We start from the raw sequence: 23075 nt of genomic DNA, 5'->3' as shown, positions 1-23075 counted from the left end.
CCTAAAACTGAACTCTGTTAGATGAACCACACCCAAATGCTTACAAGTAATTATGAAAGTAATCATCCATGAAAGTGATCTATTTCTCCTGATCTAACACTAACACCCACCTGCTATAAACACATTAACAATGAGAAAAAGTTCAACAAATTACCAAAGATCTTTCCCCTTTTAGAGCACAAATCATAATTCATTTCCACATTTGTTCCATCTGTATGCTCGTGTTTGTTTAGTTCAGATTGAGCAGCTGTTGAGCCTGATTGTGTCTCATCAGCAGTGCATCTCCATATCCAGGAGCCTTTTCTTTGTCCCAGTGTGAGCTATAGCAACTGTTTTGCTGTTATCACAACACAACACTGCTCTGTTGGCTTTAATCTGGGTACCGGTACTTCAGTTCTCCACCGTAATGCTTCTTGTTCGTGTTGTGACAGATGTAAAGAGTGTGTTTTCTGGTGTTAAAATTATATTGTCCTTGAATATGGGATTGTTGTTGAATTAATTGTTGATGTGCAGACAGAGCTATATATCCATTCTCAATCGCATAACAAGGTTTTGTCTGGAAGTGTTTTGTTACCATTTTGATACCACACATTGATGTTGTGTATGGGTTTGTGTGTCTCCAGTCTGAGGTGATAGGCCTAGACCTGCTGGGATGTTTATAGCAAAATCAACTTTATAGGTTGATTTTGTTTTTAGGTTTACGGAGAGTCATAAGGATTATCTCTCTCCGTTTAATCTTTCACTAGAGGAAAATGCCCCCACTCAAAGCGCCAACCTTCCTAATAACACAGCAATGAAAATTAAACCGGCTTTCGTTGAACAGTTTGATTTATGACACATGCATCTTGACACGTTCACCTCCCCTCCACTCAAACTCTTCCAGGTTCCTGGAAAGCGCATTGTGGTTGAGATGATTCTCTAATTGCTGATTTTGCCATGTGTGGGTAATTGCCAGTGACCTCCAGGGCTATTTGAATGAAGCTGCTTTTCAATCCCCTCTAATCTCTAAGCAACAGAAAGCTTGCACCCCAAATGACACCCTATTCCCTATATAGAGCCCTAGTACAACAGCAGTGCACTATATGAGAATAAGGTGCCATTTTGTGAGGCAGGACAAAATACCACATGCCATGCTGAATCATGAACTGCATACAGCACAGCCATGCCTGACTCATTACAGCACAGCATGCCTGACTCATACAGCACAGCCATGCCTGACTCATACAGCACAGCCATGCCTGACTCATACCACACAGTCATGCCTGACTCATACAGCACAGTCATGCCTGACTCTACAGCACAGTCAGGCCTGACTCATACAGCACAGTCATGCGCATGACTCATACAGCACAGCCATGCCTGACTCATACAGCACAGCCATGCCTGACTCATACCACACAGTCATGCCTGACTCATACAGCACAGTCAGGCCTGACTCATACAGCACAGCCATGTCTGACTCATACCGCACAGCCATGCCTGACTCATACCACACAGTCATGCCTGACTCAGACAGCACAGTCAGGCCTGACTCATACCACACAGCCATGCCTGACTCATACCGCACAGCCATGCCTGACTCATACCACACAGTCATGCCTGACTCATACAGCACAAGCCATGCCTGACTCATACAGCACAGCCATGCCTGATCATACAGCACAGCCATGCCTGACTCATACAGCACAGGCCATGCCTGACTCATACCACACAGTCTCATGCCTGACTCATCCACACGCCATCGACTCATACCCACAGCCATGCCTGACTCATACCGCACAGCCATGCCTGACTCTACCGCACAGCCGCCTGACTCATACCGCACAGCCATGCCTGACTCATACAGCACAGTCATGCCTGACTCATACAGCACAGTCAGGCCTACTCAACAGCACAGCCATGCTGACTCATACAGCACAGCCATGCCTGACTCATACAGCACAGCCATGCCTGACTCATACCACACAGCCATGCCTGACTCTACCGCACAGCCATGCCTGACTCATACCGCACAGCCATGCCTGACTCATACAGCACAGCCATGCCTGACTCCATACCGCACGCAGTCGTGCTGTCTCTCTGCATCATTCAATAAAGTGTAATCTCATCTACACAACACAGGGACCTGCTCTGCCAAGCCACATCTCTCTCAACCATGATCCAAGTGATTCATGTTCCTTTGATCTGGAAATGACACACAGTTTGTTTTGTACAGTTCTTCTATTAAGTTGATTGAAGCTCCGAGTTAAAGGAAAGAGAGAAGTTTATCACATAGCTAGTATCTGGAGACCTTGGAGCCGCCTGAATCAACCCTGGATTGAAGTGGAAAAGAACTGATACTTGTAAATCTGAAATGGAAATGTCCCAAGCCATCAAAGAAATGTGTATAGCTACAGTACTCAAACAGTGCCTTGTGTTTGTAACAGAGAGAGCTGTGTTGTTGATGTTTTTCTAACAGGTGTGTATTGTGTCCTCCTCACAGGTAGTCGCCCAGCCTCTGGTACTGGCACTCTGGTCACCACCTGGAGGACTACAATGACAATGCTCCCTACGTGCACCCATCTGTGGTACGGGTGTGTGAAGACACCAAGGACAGTGTGGTGATCGTGGGGGGAAGGGACAGGGACATCCACCCCAACGCTGGGCCCTTTAAGATCGAGCTGGGGAGCAGCCAGGGCTGGAGAAGACGTGGAAGGTCTCCAGGGTCAACAGTGAGTTCAGACTGTAACCTACAGTACACCCCCTAGACTGATACAGTACATTTTAGCAGTACCAGCCCATGTTTTGTGGATGGTAAAGTGGGGAATTATAGGCTATTTCATACGGTTCCTCTCCCATATCATGTGAGAGAGGCTTGTCATTAGAAACATGGGGGGGTCTGCCATACATCCGTTGAAGGTGCTTCTTTGGTTATTTCTGTGTGTGTGTGTCTCTGGGTACAGGCGTTAGACAGTAGGCTACTGTTCCTACTATATGTCTCCGTAATGTCAGTTTCTACGGGTGGCCTCAGTGGGATAGCATGGCTGTGAGGAGAGGAGTGACAGACATGGAACACGACATTGATTTAGGATTTGCATCATGTCTGCCGGACCTGCTGCTCCTCTGATTGAAGGACTGACTGACAGAGGCTAAAGCCTGTGCAAAAGCATTGCATGTGGGTGACAGGGGGAAATGCTCTTCAATCAACTCTGCTGGATAGATAGGGAGCACAAAGAGATACGCTTGACGAGAAATGGATATACAGCATTCTAGCTAGAATGATCCTGGCCATGACCTATGTGTGTTTACTTCTGTTAGCCTGTGTGTGTGTGTGTGTGTGTGTGTGTGTGTGTGTGTGTGTGTGTGTGTGTGTGTGTGTTGTGTGTGTGTGGTGTGTGTGTGTGTGTGTGTGGTGTTGTGTGTGTGTGTGTGTGTGTGTGTGTGTGTGTTGTGTGTGTGTGTGTGTGTGTGTGTGTGTGTGTGTGTGTGTGCGTGAATTAAATAGCTTCTACTTTTCAGTTTACTGAGATACCATTTTTTCAATTACTCAAATTGACCCCATCCCTGTTGTGTGCTGTTTATGCATCTCTATTCATTTGTCTGTTTAATTAACTGTCATGATTGTACAGTGTGGCACATGCTCCAGCATGTAAGTATATCAACATAATTATCTTGTCAGTTAACCTCATTGCCTGGTCTCTATTTCAGACACACATGCCCAGATCATGCTCCTACAGAGTATGAAGAGGGCCAACTACCAGTTACCTCTGGTGGTGACAGACTCTGGCCTGCCTCCACTCTCCAACAGCACCGAGATCAAGGTCCAAGTGTGCACCTGTAAGAAGAACAGAATGGACTGCAGCAGTGCTGGCTCTGTATGCTCCAACCTGATGATGCTGCTGGCTCTAGTCCTGCTCTCCCTATTCTGTGAGTATACGGTATCTCTAGTCTGTTCTCCCTATTCTGTGATATACGTATCTCTAGTCCTGCTCCTCCCATATTCTGTGAGTATACGGTATCTCTAGTCCTGCTCTCCCTATTTCTGTGAGTATACGGTATCTCTAGTCCCTGCTCTCCTATTCTGTGAGTATACGGTATCTTAGTCCTGCTCTCCCTATTCTGTGAGTATACGGTATCTCTAGTCCTGCTCTCCCTATTCTGTGAGTATACGGTATCTCTAGTCCTGCTCTCCCTATTTCTGTGAGCATAACGGATCTCTAGTTCCTGCTCTTCCTATTCTGTGAGTGTCGGTAATCTCTAGTTCCTGCTCTCCCTATTCTGTGAGTATACGGTATCTCTAGTCCTGTTCTCCCTATTCTGTGAGCATACGGTATCTCTAGTCCTGCTCTCCCTGTTCTGTGAGTATACACTAGCTCTTGTCGGTTGTGACTATGTGGTGTACAGCTATGGACGAGTTTACCATTAAACTACCACAATAATTTGGACTTAGGTTTTGTAGCCAGATGATGAGTCAGAGTCGTTGTCGGATTTTACTGTTAGTTTCACATACAAAATAATTGTACAGTTTCAGTTTCAGCACAATTGTTTATTTTTGATGAAAGTACTGTTGATGAGTGTACTGTTACTTGTATGTGTTGTATGCGTTGTATGCATGTGCTTGCTGTGATTGTCATCCCCTGATATTGGCTACACTAGCTATTTCCCACACCGCTGCGGGACATCAGTGCACCGTTGTGGGACAATACAATCCTGGGAGGGAAAAAATTGGCCACGTTACTAGCTACTGCTGGCGACACAGTGATACAGCTACCCAGTGGGAAGCATCCCACGTCGGCAAGCACACCGGTGCACTGGTCATTTGCTTGCCTTGTCGCCTTGCTTACGGGGGTGCAGTAACGTTAGCTAATTGGCACTGTGACATCCATATGAACACTAGCTAGCTGGCATCACAGATGATTGGGGTAACCAGTTAGTTAAAAGTATATAAAATGAATTTAGATTACCTCATACTTATTTTTTATTTGTATTTTTACCCCCTTTATCATGATATCAAATTGCGATCCAATCTCATCGATGCAACTCCCCAACCGACTCGGGAGAGGCGAAGGTCGAGTAATGTGTCCTCCGAAACATGACACGCTAAACCACCCTTCTTAACATCCGGCTACTTAACCTGGAAGCAAGCCGCACCAATGTGTCGGAGGAAACACCGCTCAACTGACGACTGAAGTCAGCCTGGCCCGGCATGCCACAAGGAGTCGCTAGAGCGCGATGAGCCAAGTAAAGCCCTCGCGCCCAAACCCTCCCCTAACCCAGACAACGCTGTGCGCCGTCCTATGGGACTCCAGGTAACGGCCTGTTGTGACACAGCCTGGGATCAAACCCGGGTCTGTAGTGACGCCTCATGCACTGCGATGCAGTGCCTTGGCCCGCTGCGCCACTCGGGGGGCCCTTGACCACATACTTTTTCATAGGTCTGCAGCACACTAAATGGAGACTTAACGAACACCCCTCGCATGATGATAGTGGTGCTAGTTTCCCAACCAGGGGTGGTACAGTATGTAACAGACACAATCTCATCCATAATGTTCTAAAACCTTTACACCGCAGACGTACAGTTCTATCCAGACTCCACATTCCTCTGCCTTAAACGTTAATGGTATCTGTGCTTGTTGATGGTGGTAAAACTGCAGCTGCTGCTGCTGCTGCTAATATCGACATGCCTTGGGCAGAATATGCGCTCATTTAATCTCAGGCGTCTTTACAGCGACTTTTAGACCTGTTCCCAGCGTCTCTTCCGTTTGTGTTGGTGTGTCTGTGTCTCCCCCACCGTTAATCTAGCATCCCCCGCTACAGCCAGGAGCTTCCCAGGGACTCCTGTTGGGAGCTCACACTGTATATCTCATTTATACCATTGGTGATACATGAATAATTTACTCCTCCATTGAGAATGGGAGGCATAATGGTGCACTTTTAACAGCCAGTCTTCTGGAGTAATAAAATAACTTTCAACTGTTAAATAGATGCCTATCCTGGGTTCAGAGGGGGATTGTGGGCTGGGCTGGTTTTACGGCTGAGTTCCGTGCCCACGGCAGTGTTTGGCAGGAGGGGAGCCAGAGAATGGAGGGAGGGAGGAGGGAGAAAGGGAGGAGGATGTCCCATCTGTAATTCAACGCACAATGGAGCCATTGAGAGTGTTGAGCAAAAGACGCCTGCAGGCCTGATCATACCAAGCAGCCACTAACTCTCTCCCTCATCAATCTCTCTCTCTATTCGCTCACCCGCTTCCATTGCCCTTCTCTCTCAGTTTTTCTCCTTCTCTATCACTCATTCATTCACTCTCTCTCTATCTTTATCTCTCAATCTCCAGGCATCCCTGACTTACAATCACAATCTCTTTTCCTCATCTCCTAATTTTCTCTCCAAATCTCTCTATCTCACCTCGTTCCTCCATCCATCACTCTCCCTTTGGGTATGTAATCTCTCCATCTGTCCTCTTTTCTGTCTCACTACTTTCTCTCTCTCCCCCTCTCTCTGCCTCTCTAAGGCCAGCTGTGAGGCCAGGGGCATACAGACAGGGCCCTGACAATAGACCAGATAACTGAACTGACTGGGTTCACTCAGTGGACCTGAGGAGGGATCTAGACATTCAACCTGACGCATCCCAGATATGATTATTCATGATAAGCCTGCTTTCTCTCTCTCTCGCTCTCTCTCTCTCTCTCTCTCTCTCTCGGTGGTCTATGTGTTAGATGCTTTGTTATCAGTGGCCAATGTGGAAACAGCCGGTGTGTGTATGAGCCCAGTTAATGTTAATTGGGTGGCATGCAGAGCTTCTCATTGGCATTCATTATGACACACCATAATGTACTGATAGACCTCGGCATTCATTAACCAACTAAAGCATGTCGTTTCATTGGCCAAAACCATATCTGAATGGGGTGTGTTATGTGGAGTCGCAGTATAGCATCAACAGCAGGCACTGCAGCATATTATTAAGCTGAGCTCTGCAGCATGGAGAGACAGGTAGTGATATATGGAGAGAGGTCATCTTTGTCTGTGTCTCCAGTGGGAGCTGGTGAGAAGAGAGCTGGGCCATAGAGGTCCCCTCTGTATCAGAGTCGGTACAGCGATACACAGAGAGAGATGACTTCTGTCAGGCCACATCAGCCAGACCCAGGCTCTACCGCTCAGGCACAGATAGAAGAGACTGATCACTCTTGTCGCGGAGCCAGATAGTGAGAGAAGTCGAGGAGAAAGATACTGTGATTTCAATTCCCTTATCACCAGACTGAACTCTGACCCCTCAGCAGAAAGACAGTGAAAAAATGGAAGTCTGAGAGAGTCTGAGAGAAGAAAGGTGTGGGGAGATTAGACTGTTTGTACCCCCTCTGACACGAATCACACACGCACACATACACATATCCAATCTCATACTGTACGTGCATGCTGTCTAACACCCACACTCTTTCCCTTCCATACTGTACGTACCACAGGCAGGTTGGGAGGACGGGCTCATAATAATCACTGGAATGGAATTTATGGAATGGTTTCAAACCATTCATGTGTTTGTTACTATTGTTACCTCCCCTCACCAGCCCCCTGTGGTACGTACATTTATGTGCCTTCACCCACACACTGTAAAGACACAATTTCTGAACACATTCACACACATGTACTTTCTGTAAGATTGACATTTACACTGCATCTGCCTGCAGGCCTTCTATAGCAGGCTCTATGTATGGGAAGGAAAGGTCTGAAACACTGTATGGGTGGTGGAGCTTGCTGTAAGTCCACCAGAGAGGACTGCACTCAACCTAAGGAGAGATGCTGCTCCATCATATGGTTGGGCAATATTACGATAGTAACAAATATCGAAGATGATTGACAGCCATCTAATTATTTAAAAATCCACATTTTCTCTTTTCTAACTTCTGTTTTTATGCATGCTGGCTTTCTCCCGCCTCCTCCCGCCCTGCTACTTCATGATCAAACAATTCATTTCTTTAACAGAGTCCTCCGAAAGTTTTAAGTTGTTTCTGAATAACCTAAAAACATGACAAGCCTAAGGTAATAATGAGTTAATTCTAACAAACAATAGCAAGATAGAAAAATCTAACGAGTAGTTTGAACAAATCTTACAGTTGAGCGAAGCTTAGTCTAAAAGAAAGAAGGCAACAGTAAACATGTCGTTCCCCACGAATGATGCAGGGCCAGTGGTGTCTGAGATATTGCATGGGTTAACTAGACTCATATCCCTGAGCATGTGTGTCAAATTTCAGTTCAAACAGTTCAAAAGATATAAACGTGCCTGTTGTAGCACCACCGTGTGGTCAATATGAATGTTCTTGCATATATTAAGTCTTCACACTGTTTGCAATATGTGTACACATTTTTGTTACAATACAAATATCCTTGACTGATTTATATGCATTTATGTGAAAGGCCACACCCACATGAATGTTTATTGGTCAATAGTGGCCATGTTGTTTTTGGTACTAGTCTGGGAAATATTACGTTGAGAGACCATTGTCCATAGATGCCACATATACAGTTTCGTGCAGATCAGTCATTCAGTGCCAGTGGCGGAAAATCTGTCATGGTGGACCTTATGGGTCCCTAGTCAAATTTCTTCCTTGTGAGGAGAGGGACCTATGTACCGAATTCCATGACTAAGGGTCAAATGGGATGAGGGGCGTGACCTTTCAAAGTTAGCATTTTCATTCTGTTGTTATAGTGACCCCATCTGGCCAATCAGTGTAATTTAGTAAATTCCTGATCTCTATGGCAAGATGCATCATTCACCCAAGTTTTGTCAATATCGGGCCCGTGCTGTTTTGAGATATCACGTGTGATAAACGCACTAACGTACTAACAGACGGAAACAGATAAACAGTCCCCTCCCCGACTTCATCGTGTGTGACAATGATGCATGCATCCCTCCTCCTTGCTGTTCCGAACCAAACTGCCAAAGCCAAATCCTACTAATTAAAATAGCCCATCAAAAGCATTAAGAAAAGTTAAAGTTATTAAGAATATTTCCCAAATAGGCTATTCTAATTAAGTGTTTAATGTCCTAGTTGTAGACCTAATAACAGTGGAAGATTTCTGGGGACAGTTACATGCTTTGCAGCCAGGTTGTCATGATTTCATATCAAATCAAATCAAATTAAAATGTTATTTGTCACATATATAACAGGTTTCAGTTCAAACAGTGAAATGCTTACTTACAAGCCCTTAACTAACAATGCAGTTTTAAGAAAATACCAACAAAAAAAGCAAGAGATAAGAAATGCAAATAATTAAGGAGCAGCAGTAAATAACAATAGTGGGGCTATATACAGGGGGTACTGGTTCAGAGTCAATGTGTCTATGTGCAGGGGCACCGGTGTCAAGGTAATTGAGGTAATTATGTACATGGAGGTAGGGTAATTAAAGTGGCTATGCATAGATAATAACAGAGAGTAGCAGCAGCGTAGGGGGATGGGGAGGGGGGGTGCAAATAGTCTGGGTAGCCATTTGATTAGCTGTTCAGGAGTCTTATGTCTTGGGGGTAGAAGCTGTTTAGAAGCCTCTTGGACCTAGACTTGGCACTCTGGTACTGCTTGCGGTGCGGAAGTGAGAGAATAGTCTATGACTAGGGTGGCTGGAGTCTTTGACAATTTTTAGGGCCTTCCTTTGACACTGCCTGGTATAGAGGTCCTGGATGGCAGGAAGCTTAGCCCAGGAGATGTACTGTGCCTTGCGGTCGAAGGGCGAGCAGTTGCCATACCAGACAGTGATTCAACCCGTCAGGATGCTCTCGATGGTGTATCTGTAAAACCTTTTGAGGATCTGAGGACCCATGCCAAATCTTTTCAGTCTCCTGAGGGGGGATAGGTTTTGTCGTGCTCTCTTCACGACTGTCATGGTGTGCTTGGACCATGTTAGTTTGTTGGTGATGTGGACACCAAGGAACTTGCTCCACTACAACCTGCTCCACTACAACCTGCTCCACTACAGCCCCGTCGATGAGAATGGGCGTGTGTCAGTCCTCCTTTTCCTGTAGTCCACAATCATCTCCTTTGTCTTGATCACGATGAGAGAGAGGTTGTTGTCCTTGCACCACACGGCCAGGTCTCTGACCTCCTCCCTATAGGTTGTCTTATCATTGTTGGTGATCAGGCCTACCACTGTTGTGTCATCAGCAAACTTAATGATGGTGTAGGAGTTGTGCCTGGCCGTGCAGTCATGAGTGAACAGGGACTACAGGAGGGGACTAAGCACGCACCCCTGAGGGGCCCCCCGTTTTGAGGATCAGCGTGGCGGATATGTTGTTAGCTGCCCTTACCACCTGGGGGCGGCCCGTCCGGAAGTCTAGGATCCAGTTGCAGAGGGAGGTGTTTAGTCCCAGGGTCCTTAGCTTATTGATGAGCTTTGAGGGCACTATGATGTTGAACGCTGAGCTGGAGTCAATGAATAGCATTCTCACATAGGTGTTCCTTTTGTCCAGGTGGGAAAGGGCAATGTGGAGATTAGAGATAGAGATAGAGATGATGCAATAGAGATTGCATCATCTGTGGATCTGTTGGGGCGGTGTGCAAATTGGAGTGGGTCTAAGGTTTATGGGATAATGGTGTTGATGTGAGCCATGACCAGCCTTTCAAAGCATTTCATGGCTACAGACGTGAGTGCTACGGGTCGGTAGTCATTTAGGCAGGTTACCTTCGTGTTCTTGGGCACAGGGACTATGGTGGTCTGCTTGAAACATGTTGGTATTACAGACTCAGACAGGGAGAGTTTGAAAATATCAGTGAAGACACTTGCCAGTTGGTCAGCACATGCTCGGAGAACACATTGCCCAAACCTCCCGAGTGGCGCAGTAGTCTAAGAAACTGCATCTCACTGTGCCACTGCATTACATCCTGCCGTGATTGGGAGTCCATAGGGCGGCGCACAATTGGCCCAGCGTCGTCCGGGTTTGGCCGGGGTAGGCCGTCGTTGTAAATAAGAATTTGTTCTTAACTGACTTGGCTAGTTAAATAAAGTTTTTTCTTTTTTTTTTAACTAAACAATCTTCTTCAGTGGGCAGCAAGCTCCAAAGTGACTGTCTCTCTGCCCAGCCCAGCACAACAGAAACATCCATATCCGCATGAACCCTCCTGCTCCTTGCCTACTTTTCCAGGATAAAGAACTCAGCCGGGGTTACTTTTACAGACCCTTAAATAATGTATGCAAGCCTCTGGGACAGAGCCGGTGTTAAGCATACACAAATATTCCACTCTTTAGACCTAAGCAGCTAGGTCCCTGGCTGAATCCTGGAGCTTATGGGTCCAGTCAGTCCCTGTTGATGTGTGAGCCTCTACAGTGCGATGGGAGTGTAGCAGGACTTTCCCACATACCTGTACCTCATGAGGCCTCAAATCCCACCTTGAGTTCTGCTGTTGTACTTCTGTTAACAGAGCCTAATTGGACAGGGTGGATTTCATGTCAAGCAACATACAGATTTAGCGTGTGTGTATTGTTTTGTTTGTTTGTGTGTGGTGGATTAAATTATCTGGATGGTGCTTACTGTTTGCAGGCAAACAAAATAATGGCCATTGTTAGTAAGAGTACTAATACATGTAGGATAGCTAATGTGTTGAGGAATTTCTCTCATTTAGATTGTAAAACCAATTTGCCAGTTTGACAGAGATGACCACAGTGCCCCCTGTCTCACTGTCAGTGAATGGCCTGACTGACTGACAGAGTGTGTTTGTATTACAGTCCTTCCTGTATTTTGTGATTCTGCGATTGCAGAATTTTTTTACAAAATCAACAATTCCCTGAATATTATGGCTTGCAAATTTGGCCAATAACCTCACTATTACTGCATAAAACTGTCAAATCATTGCAATATTACTGCGTATAACTATCCGATCACCGCACTACGAAAAGGCGGTGCGCAATTGTAACCACTCACCTTACTTTTATTGCATAAAATGGTTTAATCAAGCAACACGTCAACAAACTTTCCACCACATTTTTGTGATAAATCAGACAAAATCATCGCAACTTGCCAAGCAAAATGTAAGAATTGTCGCAACAAAATCAAGCATTTTGGCCCGCAACTATCACAAAAGAATGCTGCAGAATCCTGAAGGGACTGGTACTATCTTTCTCCAGCAGGTTCTGGCAGGTCTGAAATAGAAGTCTAGCATCATGTGATGTTAGGGCTGTAGGAGCTGCTGGATGGACAGCAGCATGTAAATACAGCAAATAGAGTTGTTTTTTTCACATGAGCGCTGTGGGCACCACTGGCCTTTTAAGATAATTTTGTTTTAATGTATTTAGCTTATGAGGGAAACACATGTGAGTGGCGGTGATAAAGTGAAAGGCATGGGTGAACGAGCAGCTGCAGTATTAAACCAGTTGACATTTCCTCTCCTACTCCCATTGGGCTGTCTCAAGGCTCAGTCACCCTCTTGCAATCTCCCCTATGCCCACAGCCCATCACTGCCTGTTCTGCTTTCTAACATATATCCTGGGCTGTGTACTAGTTACAGTATAATGTTGGTCGCATTGGGACACATTCACAATGATGAGCCTGTTATCAGCTATCAGTTAAAGGCTAAAATGTTGATGAGGCTCTTTAAGGCATATTTGACATTTATTCCCCGTGTGGGTGTGTTGTTGTTACTGTTGTTCTCAGAAGCTCAGGTGAGCACTGTGGGATTTTATAAGCTGTTGGAGATTTGATAAAGGGCTGCTGCCGAATCTCAGAGAAAGAAAAGACAATTAATCCACAAATAGGGAAATAAACCCAGGCAGATAGCATGCCTCAGTCAGCCAACGTGCATCCACCCTCCCTGATGAGTACACACACACACACACACACACACACACACAACACACACACACACAACACCACACACACACACACACACACCACACACACACACACACACACACACACACACACACACACACACAACACACACAACCACACACACACACAACACACACACACACACACACAGTGATGTTTAAATCCCCTTTTCTGCCCAGACAGCCACTTTCCCCGCTCTAATCCACTCGGTAACAGGTTATTTAGGAGGAGGAGAAATGGGATCCGCCTCCTCCTTGGTAATTTTAATTATTCCTCTTTTAATCCCTTTGTTTTGATTTAATAGGTATGACATTACCTGGTTGATAAATCCTCTTCCCCTACAATTAAAAATGCTAAAATCTTTGTTTGCCAATGTCATGTTTAATACTGTGTCTAGCCTAGTCACGACTGTTTTACTGAATTATGGCACTTGACACTTGACACTTTGAGATAGCAAAACAGCGAAGTGGGTGTGTTGTTTCCTACCGTCACCACCTGGGGGCGGCCCGTCAGGAAGTTCAGGACCCAGTTCCACAGGGTGAGGTTCAGACCCAGGGCCCCGAGCTTAATGATGAGCTTGGAGGGTACTATGGCGTTGAAGGTTGAGCTACAGTCAATGAACAGCATTCTTACGTAGGTATTCCTCTTGTCCAAATGGGATAGGGCAGTGTGCAGTGCGATGGCGATTGCATTGTCTGTTGATCTATTAGGGTGGTAAGCAAATTGAAGTGGGTCTAGGGTGTCAGGTAAGGTAGAAGTGATATGATTCTTAACTAGCATCTCAAAGCACTTCATGATGACAGAAGTGAATGGTTCGGGGCAATAGTAATTTAGTTCAGTTACCTTTGCTTTCTTGGGTACAGGAACAAAGGTGGACATCTTGAAGCAAGTGGGTACAGCAGAATGGGATTGGGAGAGATTGAATATGTCCGTAAACACTCCAGCCAGCTGGTCTGCGCATGCTCTGAGGACGCGGCTGGGGATGCCGTTTGGGCTGGCAGCCTTACGAGGGGTTAACACACTTAAATGTCTTCTTCACGCGGGCCACATTCCTTTGGAGTGGGCCGTGTCGGTGGCACTGTGTTATCCTCAAAGCGGGCGAAGAAGGTGTTTAGCTTGTCCGGAAGAAAGACTTCGGTGTCCTCGACGTGGCTGGTTTTCCCTTTGTAATCCGTGATTGTCTCGTGTCTGAGCCGTTGAATTGCGACTCCACTTTGTCTCTGTACTGAAGTTTTGCCTGTTTGATTGCCTTAAGGTGGGAATAACTACACTGTTTGTATTCTACCATATTCCAGTCACCTTGCCATGGTTAAATGCGGTGGTTTGCGCTTTCAGTTTTGTGCAAATGCAGCTATCTATCCACGGTTTCTGGTTTGGGTAGGTTTTAATAGTCACCGTGGGAACAACATCCTCTATACACTTCCTGATGAACTCAGTCACCGTGTCCGTGTATACGTCAATGTTATTGTGAGAGGCTACCCGGGACATATCCCAGTCCACGTGATCAAAACAATCCTGAAGCATGGATTCCGATTGGTCAGACCAGCGTTGAATAGACCTTAGCACGGTACTTCCTGTTTGAGTTTCTGCCTATAGGAAAGGAGGATCAAAATGTTGTGATCTGATTTGCTGAAGGGAGAGCGGGGAGGGCCTTGTAGGCCTCTCAAAAAGGGGGAGTAGCAGTGGTCTAGTGTTTTTCCAGAGCGAGTACTACAGTCAATGTGTTGATAGAACTTTGGAAGTGTTTTCCTCAAATTTGCTTTGTTAAAATCCCCAGCTGCAATAAATGTTGCCTCAGGATATGTGGTTTCCAGTTTGCATAAAGTCGAATGTAGTTCCTTGAGTGCCGTCGTGGTATTTGCTTGAGGGGTAATATAAACGGCTGTGACTATAACCGAAGATAATTATCCTGGGAGGTAATACGGTTGGCATTTGATTGTGAGGTATTCTATGTTGGGTGAAGAAAAGGATTTGAGTTTCTGTGTGTTATCACAATCACACCATGAGTCATTAATTATGAAACATACACCACCGCCTTTCTTCTTCCCGGAGAGTTCTTTATTCCTGTCTGCGCGATGTACTTAGAACCCAGCTGGCTGTATGGATGGGGACAGTATATCCCGAGAGATCCATGATTCTGTGAAACAGAGTATGTTACAGTCCCTAATGTCTCTCTAGAAGGAGATCCTCGCCCTGAGCTCGTCTACTTTATTGTCCAGAGACTGAACATTAGCGAGTAATATACTCGGAAGCAGTGGAAGGTGTGCACGCCTCCTGAGTCGGACTAGAAGTCCTCTCCGAATACCTTTTCTCCGCCGGCAGCATCTTGGATTAGCCTATTGGACAAGTTCAATTGCCCTGAGGGGTACGAACAAAGTATCATGGTCATAATGCTGGTGGGTACCGCCGCTCTGATATCCAAAAGTTATTTCCAGCTGTATGTAATAACACAAAAAACGTAATGGGCTAATAATGTAAGAAATAACACACAAAAAAACGAAATACTGCAAAGTTGCTTAGGAGCTGGAAGCAGAGCTGCCATGTCTGTCGGTGCCATGTCGGTTTGGCAAAGAATAATTTGAACAGCACATATCTTTTTTTCATACTATAAAACGCAAATGTTTCTAGTTGTTCTAGTTGTCAGAACTACTCTCTTTAAAGTCATAATGGGAAGCAGAGAGTGACAGTGAGGGTTGTTGCTATATGATTAGACTTTCAAAGGGCAAACTTTACACTCCTCCTTCTCTTTACAAATGGAGCAGATATTGGATATGGCTCACTGTATGCTGTGAGACGTGTCTCCTGACATATTGACATTGAGAATGAGATGAAGATGGAGGAGAGAAGGAAGGGTAGATCCACAGGCAGGCAGGGAGGATGGTAATTATTCTGGACTGGATTTTACGAGGGCAGCGTGTGAGTTATTATGTTTGCCCCAACTCCAGCTGACTTCTGCCAGTAGCACTTTCACCCAATTAAGGTGATGTTGATTAGATCAAACAGCCCTCTGTCTCCCTCTATCCCTCTCTCTCTATCCTTCTTTCCGTCTCTTTCTCTCTCTCTCTCCATCGTTCTTTCTCTCTCCATCATTCCCTCCACATCTCAGCCTCTCCAGGTACAGCAGGTGTGCTGGTCACATTTCCCTTCCCATTTTCACTCAGATTGGTGGGGGTAAGGGTCTCTCTTATCCGCTCCGTGCCTGACTTTTTTGCCTCCATGTGAGAGCTGAGGTGAATTGATTTAGCTGTTTATTTTCATTTTTCAGGCCGTGAGTTTTTAGCCAGAGGGGAAAGAATTGGTATGTTTCAAGGCCCGCACGCATGGATAAAGGTTCCCAGAGTCTCATTACATTCGCAAAACACATCTCTGAAGCATGAGTGTCTTCGCTGTGCTCCAGAGTGTTATTCAACTTATAGTTCCTTTGCAGAATCACTTAGAGCAACACAGTAGAAAAGAGGCTCAGTGAAAAACAACTGTGAAAATAAAAAATCTATAGTTCCTCCCATTAGATATATCCCCCATCAAATCAGGCCCGCTTCGATCGTTTCGAAATTTTGGGTTGTCTAAGGGCCAATTCATTTCAGAATGTCTCACAAAATTACAGTTCACATTTCTCAAAACCACTCTCTAAACTTATTTTGAGGACACAGTGGAGAAAGAGGAGCAAAGACAGATGGAAGAAGAGAAAGACATATTTCACTTCAAATAAAACAGAAAAGTTTTAATCTCCCCCCCCCCCCCCCCCCCCACACACACACACACACACAAAGGGAAAAGGGAGCTGAATACAAATCAATGAAACTCCTGAACATGTAATAAAATGGCTACCCAAACTATTTGCATTGCCCCCGCCCTCTTTTACACCACTGCTACTGTCTGTTGTTATCATCTATGTATGGTTGCTTTGATAACTCGACTGGCCGGTGCCCCCTCGCATTGACTCTGTGCCGGTACCCCCCTGTATATGGTCTCGCTGTTGTTATTTTACTGTTGCTCATTAATTACTTGCTACTTTTATTTCTAATTCATATTTTTTTAAATATATATTTTTAACTGCATTGTTGTTTAGGGGCTCGTAAGTAAGCATTTCACTGTTGTATTCAACCATGTGACAAATACAATTTGATTTTGATTTGAATCTAACTGTGTATACCCAATTTATCAAGGAGAGTGGTGGAATCATTTTTATTTACATATCTCTTTTACACTATTTTGTACTGCATGAATTTTACTTGTCGATCAGCAGTGAAGGAAAATCTTTTGACACTTAGTTTGCTAAAGAAAGCTGGACCCTTGAGCACATCATGAACTTACAACTCTCCATGTATAGATGGGCAATCTCATCTCTTTCTGTATATCAGATATAAAATGCCTTTTCTATGGGCTAAAGAAATGGCCGCTACAATGCCTCCCCATTCACATAGCAGAATCTGTGTAGCATACAGACCTTGAGCAACAGCACAGCTGCTCTGCAGCAGCGAGAGTGCCTGTCTCCACTAGCAACAGGAACGACACACTCCTACACGAGCTCAGGCAGGATCAGTCTCATGGTCCTGAGGGGCTGTCCTTACTGTCCAGACACGGCTGAAAAACAACCATACTCATACAGCGGCAACATATCATAATGGAGAGAGAAAGACAGAGACAGAGTTCTGAGTAGAGCCCACAGTGACAGAACAGAGGAATGAGAGATGGCAGAGGGAGACAGACAGCTGGATCGATAACAACTCACATTTCATAACGCTGTGTGTGGAACACATGTCTGTGTGAAGAAAGGTTTAGCTAGCAGCACAAACTGTACCCAAAGTCTGTGCATCAATCTGATTTATTTCACTATAAGATATATAAATGTATTACCCTACTTTTATGTAACTTCTTATAAATTACTCTGTGTACATATAAAGGCACCAGGCTGCAATTCATGTGTGTTTTTTCTGCTAGTCTTGGGACTTGTTGTCACGCCCTGGCCATAGAGAGGCTTTTATTCTCTATTTTGGTTAAGCCAGGGTGTGACTACGGTGGGCATTCCAGTTTCTTTATTTCTATGTTTTCTGTTTCTATGTTTTGGCCGGGTATGGCTCTCAATCAGGGACAGCTGTCTATCGTTGTCTCTGATTGTCAATCATACTTAGGCAGCCTGTTTTTCCACCTTAGTTGTGGGTAGTTGTCTGTGTTAGTGGCCTGTATAGCCCTAGTCAGCTTCACGTTCGTTTCTGTTGTTTCTTGTTTTAATAAATAGCTTTTTCCATCATCAATCTACACACAATACCCCATAATAACAAAGCAAAACAGTTTTTAGAAATTTGTGCAAATTAAAAACTGCAATATCACATTTACATAAGTATTCAGACCCTTTGTTGAGGCACCTTTGGCAGCCATTGCAGCCACGAGTCTTCTTCGGTATGACGCTACATTCTTCTCTGAAGATCCTCTCAAGCTCTGTCAGGTTGGATGGGGAGCGTTGCTGCACAGGTATTTTCAGGTCTCTCCAGAGATGTTCGATCGGGTTCAAGTCCAGGCTCTGGCTGGGCCATTCAAGGACATTCAGAGCCTTGTCCCGAAGCCACTTCTCAGTTGTCTTGGCTGTGTGGTTAGGGTCGTTGTCTTTTGGATGGTGAACCTTCATCCCAGTCTGAGGTCCTGAGCACACTGGAGCAGATTTTCATCAAGGATCTCTCTGTACTTTGCTCTGTTCATCTTTCCCTCATTCCTGACTAGTCTCTCAGTCACTGCCGCTGAAAAAGAACCCCACAGCATGATGCTGCCACCAGCATGCTTCGCCCTAGGGATGGTGCCAGGTTTCCTTCAGGCCAAAAAGTTCCATCTTGGTTTCATCAGACCAGAGGATCTTGTTTCTCATGTTCTGAGAGTCCTTTAGGTGCCTTTTGAAAAACTCCAAGTGGGCTGTCATGTGCCTTTTACTCGGGAGTGGCTTCCATCTGGCCACTCTACCATAAAGGCCTGATTGGTGGAGTGCTGCAGAGATGGTTGTCCTTRTGGAAGGTTCTCCCATCTCCACAGAGGAACTCTTGAGCTCTGTCAGAGTGACCATCGGGTTCTTGGTCACCTCCCTGACKAAGGCCCTTCTCCCCCGATTGCTCAGTTTGGCTGGGCGGCCAGCTCTATGAAGAGTCTTGGTGGTTCCAAACTTCCATTAAAGAATGATGGAGGCCACTGTGTTCTTGGGGACCTTCAATGCTGCAGATATGTTTTGGTACCCTTCCCCAGATCTGTGCCTCGACACAATCCTGTCTCGGAGCTCTATGGACAATTCCTTTGACCTCATGGCTTGGGTTTTGCACTGTCAACTGTGGGACCTTATATAGACAGGTGTGTGCCTTTCCAAATCATGTTCAATCAATTGAATTTACCACAGGTGGACTCCAATCAAGTTGTAGAAACATCTCAAGGATGATCAATGGAAACAGGATGCGCCTGAGCTCAATTTCGAGTCTCATAGCAAAGGGGCTATATACTTATGTAAATAAGGTATTTCTGTTTTTTCTTTTTTACACATTTGCAAAAATGTCAAAAACATTTTTCACTTTGTCATTATGGGATAGTGTGTATAGATTGCTAAGGATATTTTTTTATGCATTTTAGAATATGGCTGTAATGTAACAAAATGTGGAAAAAGTCAAGGGGTCTGAATAGTTTCCGAATGCACTGTAACCACTATAGAAAATAAATACATGTTCCATTCAGCAGGGTGTGACAGAGGAGCACATGTCATTGTCAAGTTCTCAAATGTTTCCATGGCCATTTTACACAGACCAATTGAGTCTCTTTATTCTGTCTAAATCTGTACCAAGGGTGTATATTTCTATCTTCTCTGTCCTCTCCATCCTGAATGTTTAATGTAGGATACCTATCACCTGTCTTGTGTAATTGATTGCAACTGATCTGTGTTGACGATGCCCTTGACTATCTGTTTATCTTTCTTTTCCTCTCCCTGTCATTCTCTCTTCTGCTTTTTCACTTTCTATCCACTATTCTCTCTTTTCTTACCAGGCCTGTAAATTGTGATGAAACCTACTGTAGTCTACTTGCAACACTGAAGAGAAACAACATATCTCACCTACGCCATCAAGCCTAAGGAGAGAAGACCTCTCACTATAACTAAAACAACTAGCAAACAATTACACAAAAACACAATTCAGACTGGCCCTCTGTGGTATTAAGCTTCTTGGGTTTCCCCACATTATCTTACCCAGCCCCCCACCCCGTTCCACACCAGCTTTTAGTTACCTCCCTTCACCTCTACCCCACCCCTCTCTCCGTCCACTACCGCCCCTAGCTCTGTTCCACCTCCCCTGAACAGTTGTCCTTGCCACTGGTCTTCTCCCTCGCCCATCCTTCTCCCACCCCTCGCCCGCCCGTCTCCTCCGTCCATCTCTGTGGGTTCTGTTGTCACGGACACCACCGCCTGAATGGACTCTTTTGCTGGGCAAGGAAACACTGCATAGTCTGAGCTACTGGATACTGGATGGGGAACAGCATTGACTTTTTGATGTATTACTTTATTTTCTCGTCACAGACGAGTGTATTTGATCTTGTTTCCTACTGTAATGAGAGAAAAAAAACTGTTTTTGTCTGCAGTGGTTGTGGTTAGGGCAAGGTGGTAGCCATAAGCCTTCTCAAGTCAGAAGTTTCTGGAGTCTTTTTTGATTCGTTCTGTTTCTATTGCATTAGTTGTCATGGAGTGGAAAACAATATATCTTTATAGTAACGGTGTGAAACTTACAAAAAAGTACACTATATATATTTTATTTTTTACCATTGTACAAATATATTAATTAACTTATGTATTTGGACTGCCGGCTCTCAATTACCCCCACAGAAAAAAGAGAAACATTTTTGTGGACTTTAGGCACTATTTCTAATGCTATCGATGTGTTTTACTATTTTTAATGTACATCTCCAGTTTTTTGAGAATCTGTGATTAATTTTAATCTGGAGTCTTGAATTGCTTTGCTGATTAGAAATCTGTCTGCCTTGTGTTACATGGTTTTGTTTCTCTGACACTAGTACCGCCTCCCCCTGAGTCACACAAAGAGGTCAAGGAAGGCTAGTGAATTGGTGGTTCGTTTTTTTGCACTCGTAAAAAAAATGGTGTGTGTGGGTTTGTGTGGAAGACCCCATGAGTCACGATAAAGCAAGAAAAATGTGACATTTTGAGTGAGTTATGTCTGTCTTTTGCACTAATTTAATAAAGCCGTTACTGTAATTCCCATCACATTAAGTTTTATTGCTTGTAAGAGCCCCTACAGGGCTTGTAAGTGTGTTTACCAACTGGTTGTGACAGCAAAACGGAGACCCAAGGCTTCTCACAGACATCCTCCTATTACTTATTCATACTCCTTCACACATGGACACCTACATGACAGAGCTCATTTACATAGAGACCACATGTATAGTAGTTGATGAAAGCAGGCATCCCACAGATGATGTGTAGGTAGGTGTGTGTGTGGGAGGGAGGGAGGGATACTCTGTGATTGCCTGAGACAACTCATTGGTTGTGTCTGGCTGGTAGCCTAGTGGTTAGAGCATTGGGCCAGTTCGATTCCCCGAGACGAGAAGGTGAAAAATGTGTCAATGTGTCCTTGAGCAAGGCACTTAACCCTAATTGCACTTAACCCTAATTACACTCTCAGAGTGTGTCTCAGGGAGAGTTGAGATGTGCAAAAAACATAATGTCCAATTCACACATCAAATAGGACAAATATACTGTATTCAACCACCAAATGATTATTATTTACAATTATTATTATTTGTTTAGCCTTATCTATGAACACATTCTAAAACACATCCTTCTATTCAAGCCGTATCGCAGAAGTTCCCATTTTAGACTGCATTCACGCGAAACGCTGCACATCTCGGCTCAATTGGAAAGTACCTTTACATTTCTATTACGCAATATGTAACGCTTCAGCGATCCAGATTGAACAGAGCACTTCAATTTATTTCTTACACATCCTCTGACAATGTTCTGTGTGATTGCTATTGATTGCTCTCGTCTTGTCTAGACTGCACAGTCATTTTTTGGGACTTCTTTTTTATGTTGATTATAGAAAACCCCTTGTTCTATCTCTCATTAATGCATTTGACAGCATTAAAGCCTTTTGTCAGCCACCCTGAGTGACAGGCTGCTGCTCATTAGGTCTGGGACAGAATACAGACTCCTCAGTCCTCATAGACACACATACACAGACTTTACTAATGGGTCATTCCACTAATTTACAGACGTAAATGAATCACTAATCACATTAAATAAATAATCATCTTCAGAAAAAGCTTTGTCAAAGCAACCAAATAACTAGGGGAAAACGTGGATACGTTTTGGGGTTAAGTGGGTTAAAATCTGCACAGAGGGACAATTGAAAATGCTTAATTTTTGTGTACTTTACATTTATTTCATTCTCCATGTGTTCGATATTAAAGGGCACTTCATTTAATTTAATAGGCTTTTAAAATTCAATATTGGTGCACAATTTCCACTTAAATATCAAAGGGACACAAAGACACTCATTTCGTGGAACGACCCTAATACACTCCCGTCACTAAATGAACACTGAGGGGATTGGTCATGGTGGTGGAGAGCAGTAGTACGGTAAGTTCACCTGAGGTCAACGTCATGTTACCACATTCAGAGCTCTCTGGTGCTAATACCTAACTCAGGTTAGATTCTGCTGTCTTTCCCACTCTTACAGTTGATTTCCATGAGTTTGTTATTCTGCACTTTGACATTTCCTATTCTGCCAGTGCTGCTTACTGTAGAACATGGAAGGGAATGCTAAAGAAGTCTTTCTCACACAGGATACAGAGCCCACTGGGCACAAAATGGTTGAATCAATGTTGTTTCAATTTAATTTGTCAATTTATTGTGATGTGGAATCTACAGGTAAAATACATTGGATTAGCAAAAAGTCATCAACGTAAACTGTTTTTTTGAGGGTGAAATTTCAACCACAGAATTATGCCATCATGTTACCCAATTTTTCTATATATGTTGAATTTGTACTTTTGAAACATCGTCAGATCTTCAACGTTATATCCGCTATAAGAATAAAATTGTCCAGGCAGCACCTCCTACAGGACAGTTGAACTATTGTCCAGGCAGCACCATTATTAGTATAATGCTAGCTGGATAATGCAACGAATACGTAACCCGGCCTATCTTTAGGCCTAAACACTAAATGACAGAACTCATGTTAATTATGATAGCAGGGATATTGGAGAAAGGTTTATATACCGCGTCTGATTATGGGTAGCTAGTAACCTAGCGTAG

General features: G+C 44.4%; 1 protein-coding gene across 1 annotated transcript in view; it reads left to right on the top strand.

Annotated features, from left to right (window-relative positions):
• cdh13 (cadherin 13, H-cadherin (heart)) overlaps positions 1 to 21021 on the top strand; it is a 526099-nt gene extending 505078 nt beyond the window's left edge. The window contains exons 13-14 of the mRNA XM_023985362.1: positions 3688 to 3906; positions 19799 to 21021. Of these exons, the coding sequence (XP_023841130.1) occupies positions 3688 to 3906; positions 19799 to 19806 (227 nt within the window). The 3' untranslated portion in view covers positions 19807 to 21021. The remainder of the gene's footprint in view (positions 1 to 3687; positions 3907 to 19798) is intronic.
• Positions 21022 to 23075: the final 2054 nt, after the last annotated feature.

The sequence above is a fragment of the Salvelinus sp. IW2-2015 genome, linkage group LG4q.1:29, assembly GCF_002910315.2.
Source record: "Salvelinus sp. IW2-2015 linkage group LG4q.1:29, ASM291031v2, whole genome shotgun sequence".
NCBI lineage: Eukaryota > Metazoa > Chordata > Actinopteri > Salmoniformes > Salmonidae > Salvelinus > Salvelinus sp. IW2-2015.
Note: the sequence above shows the minus strand (reverse complement) of the source record. Positions and strands in the feature narration are given on the sequence as shown.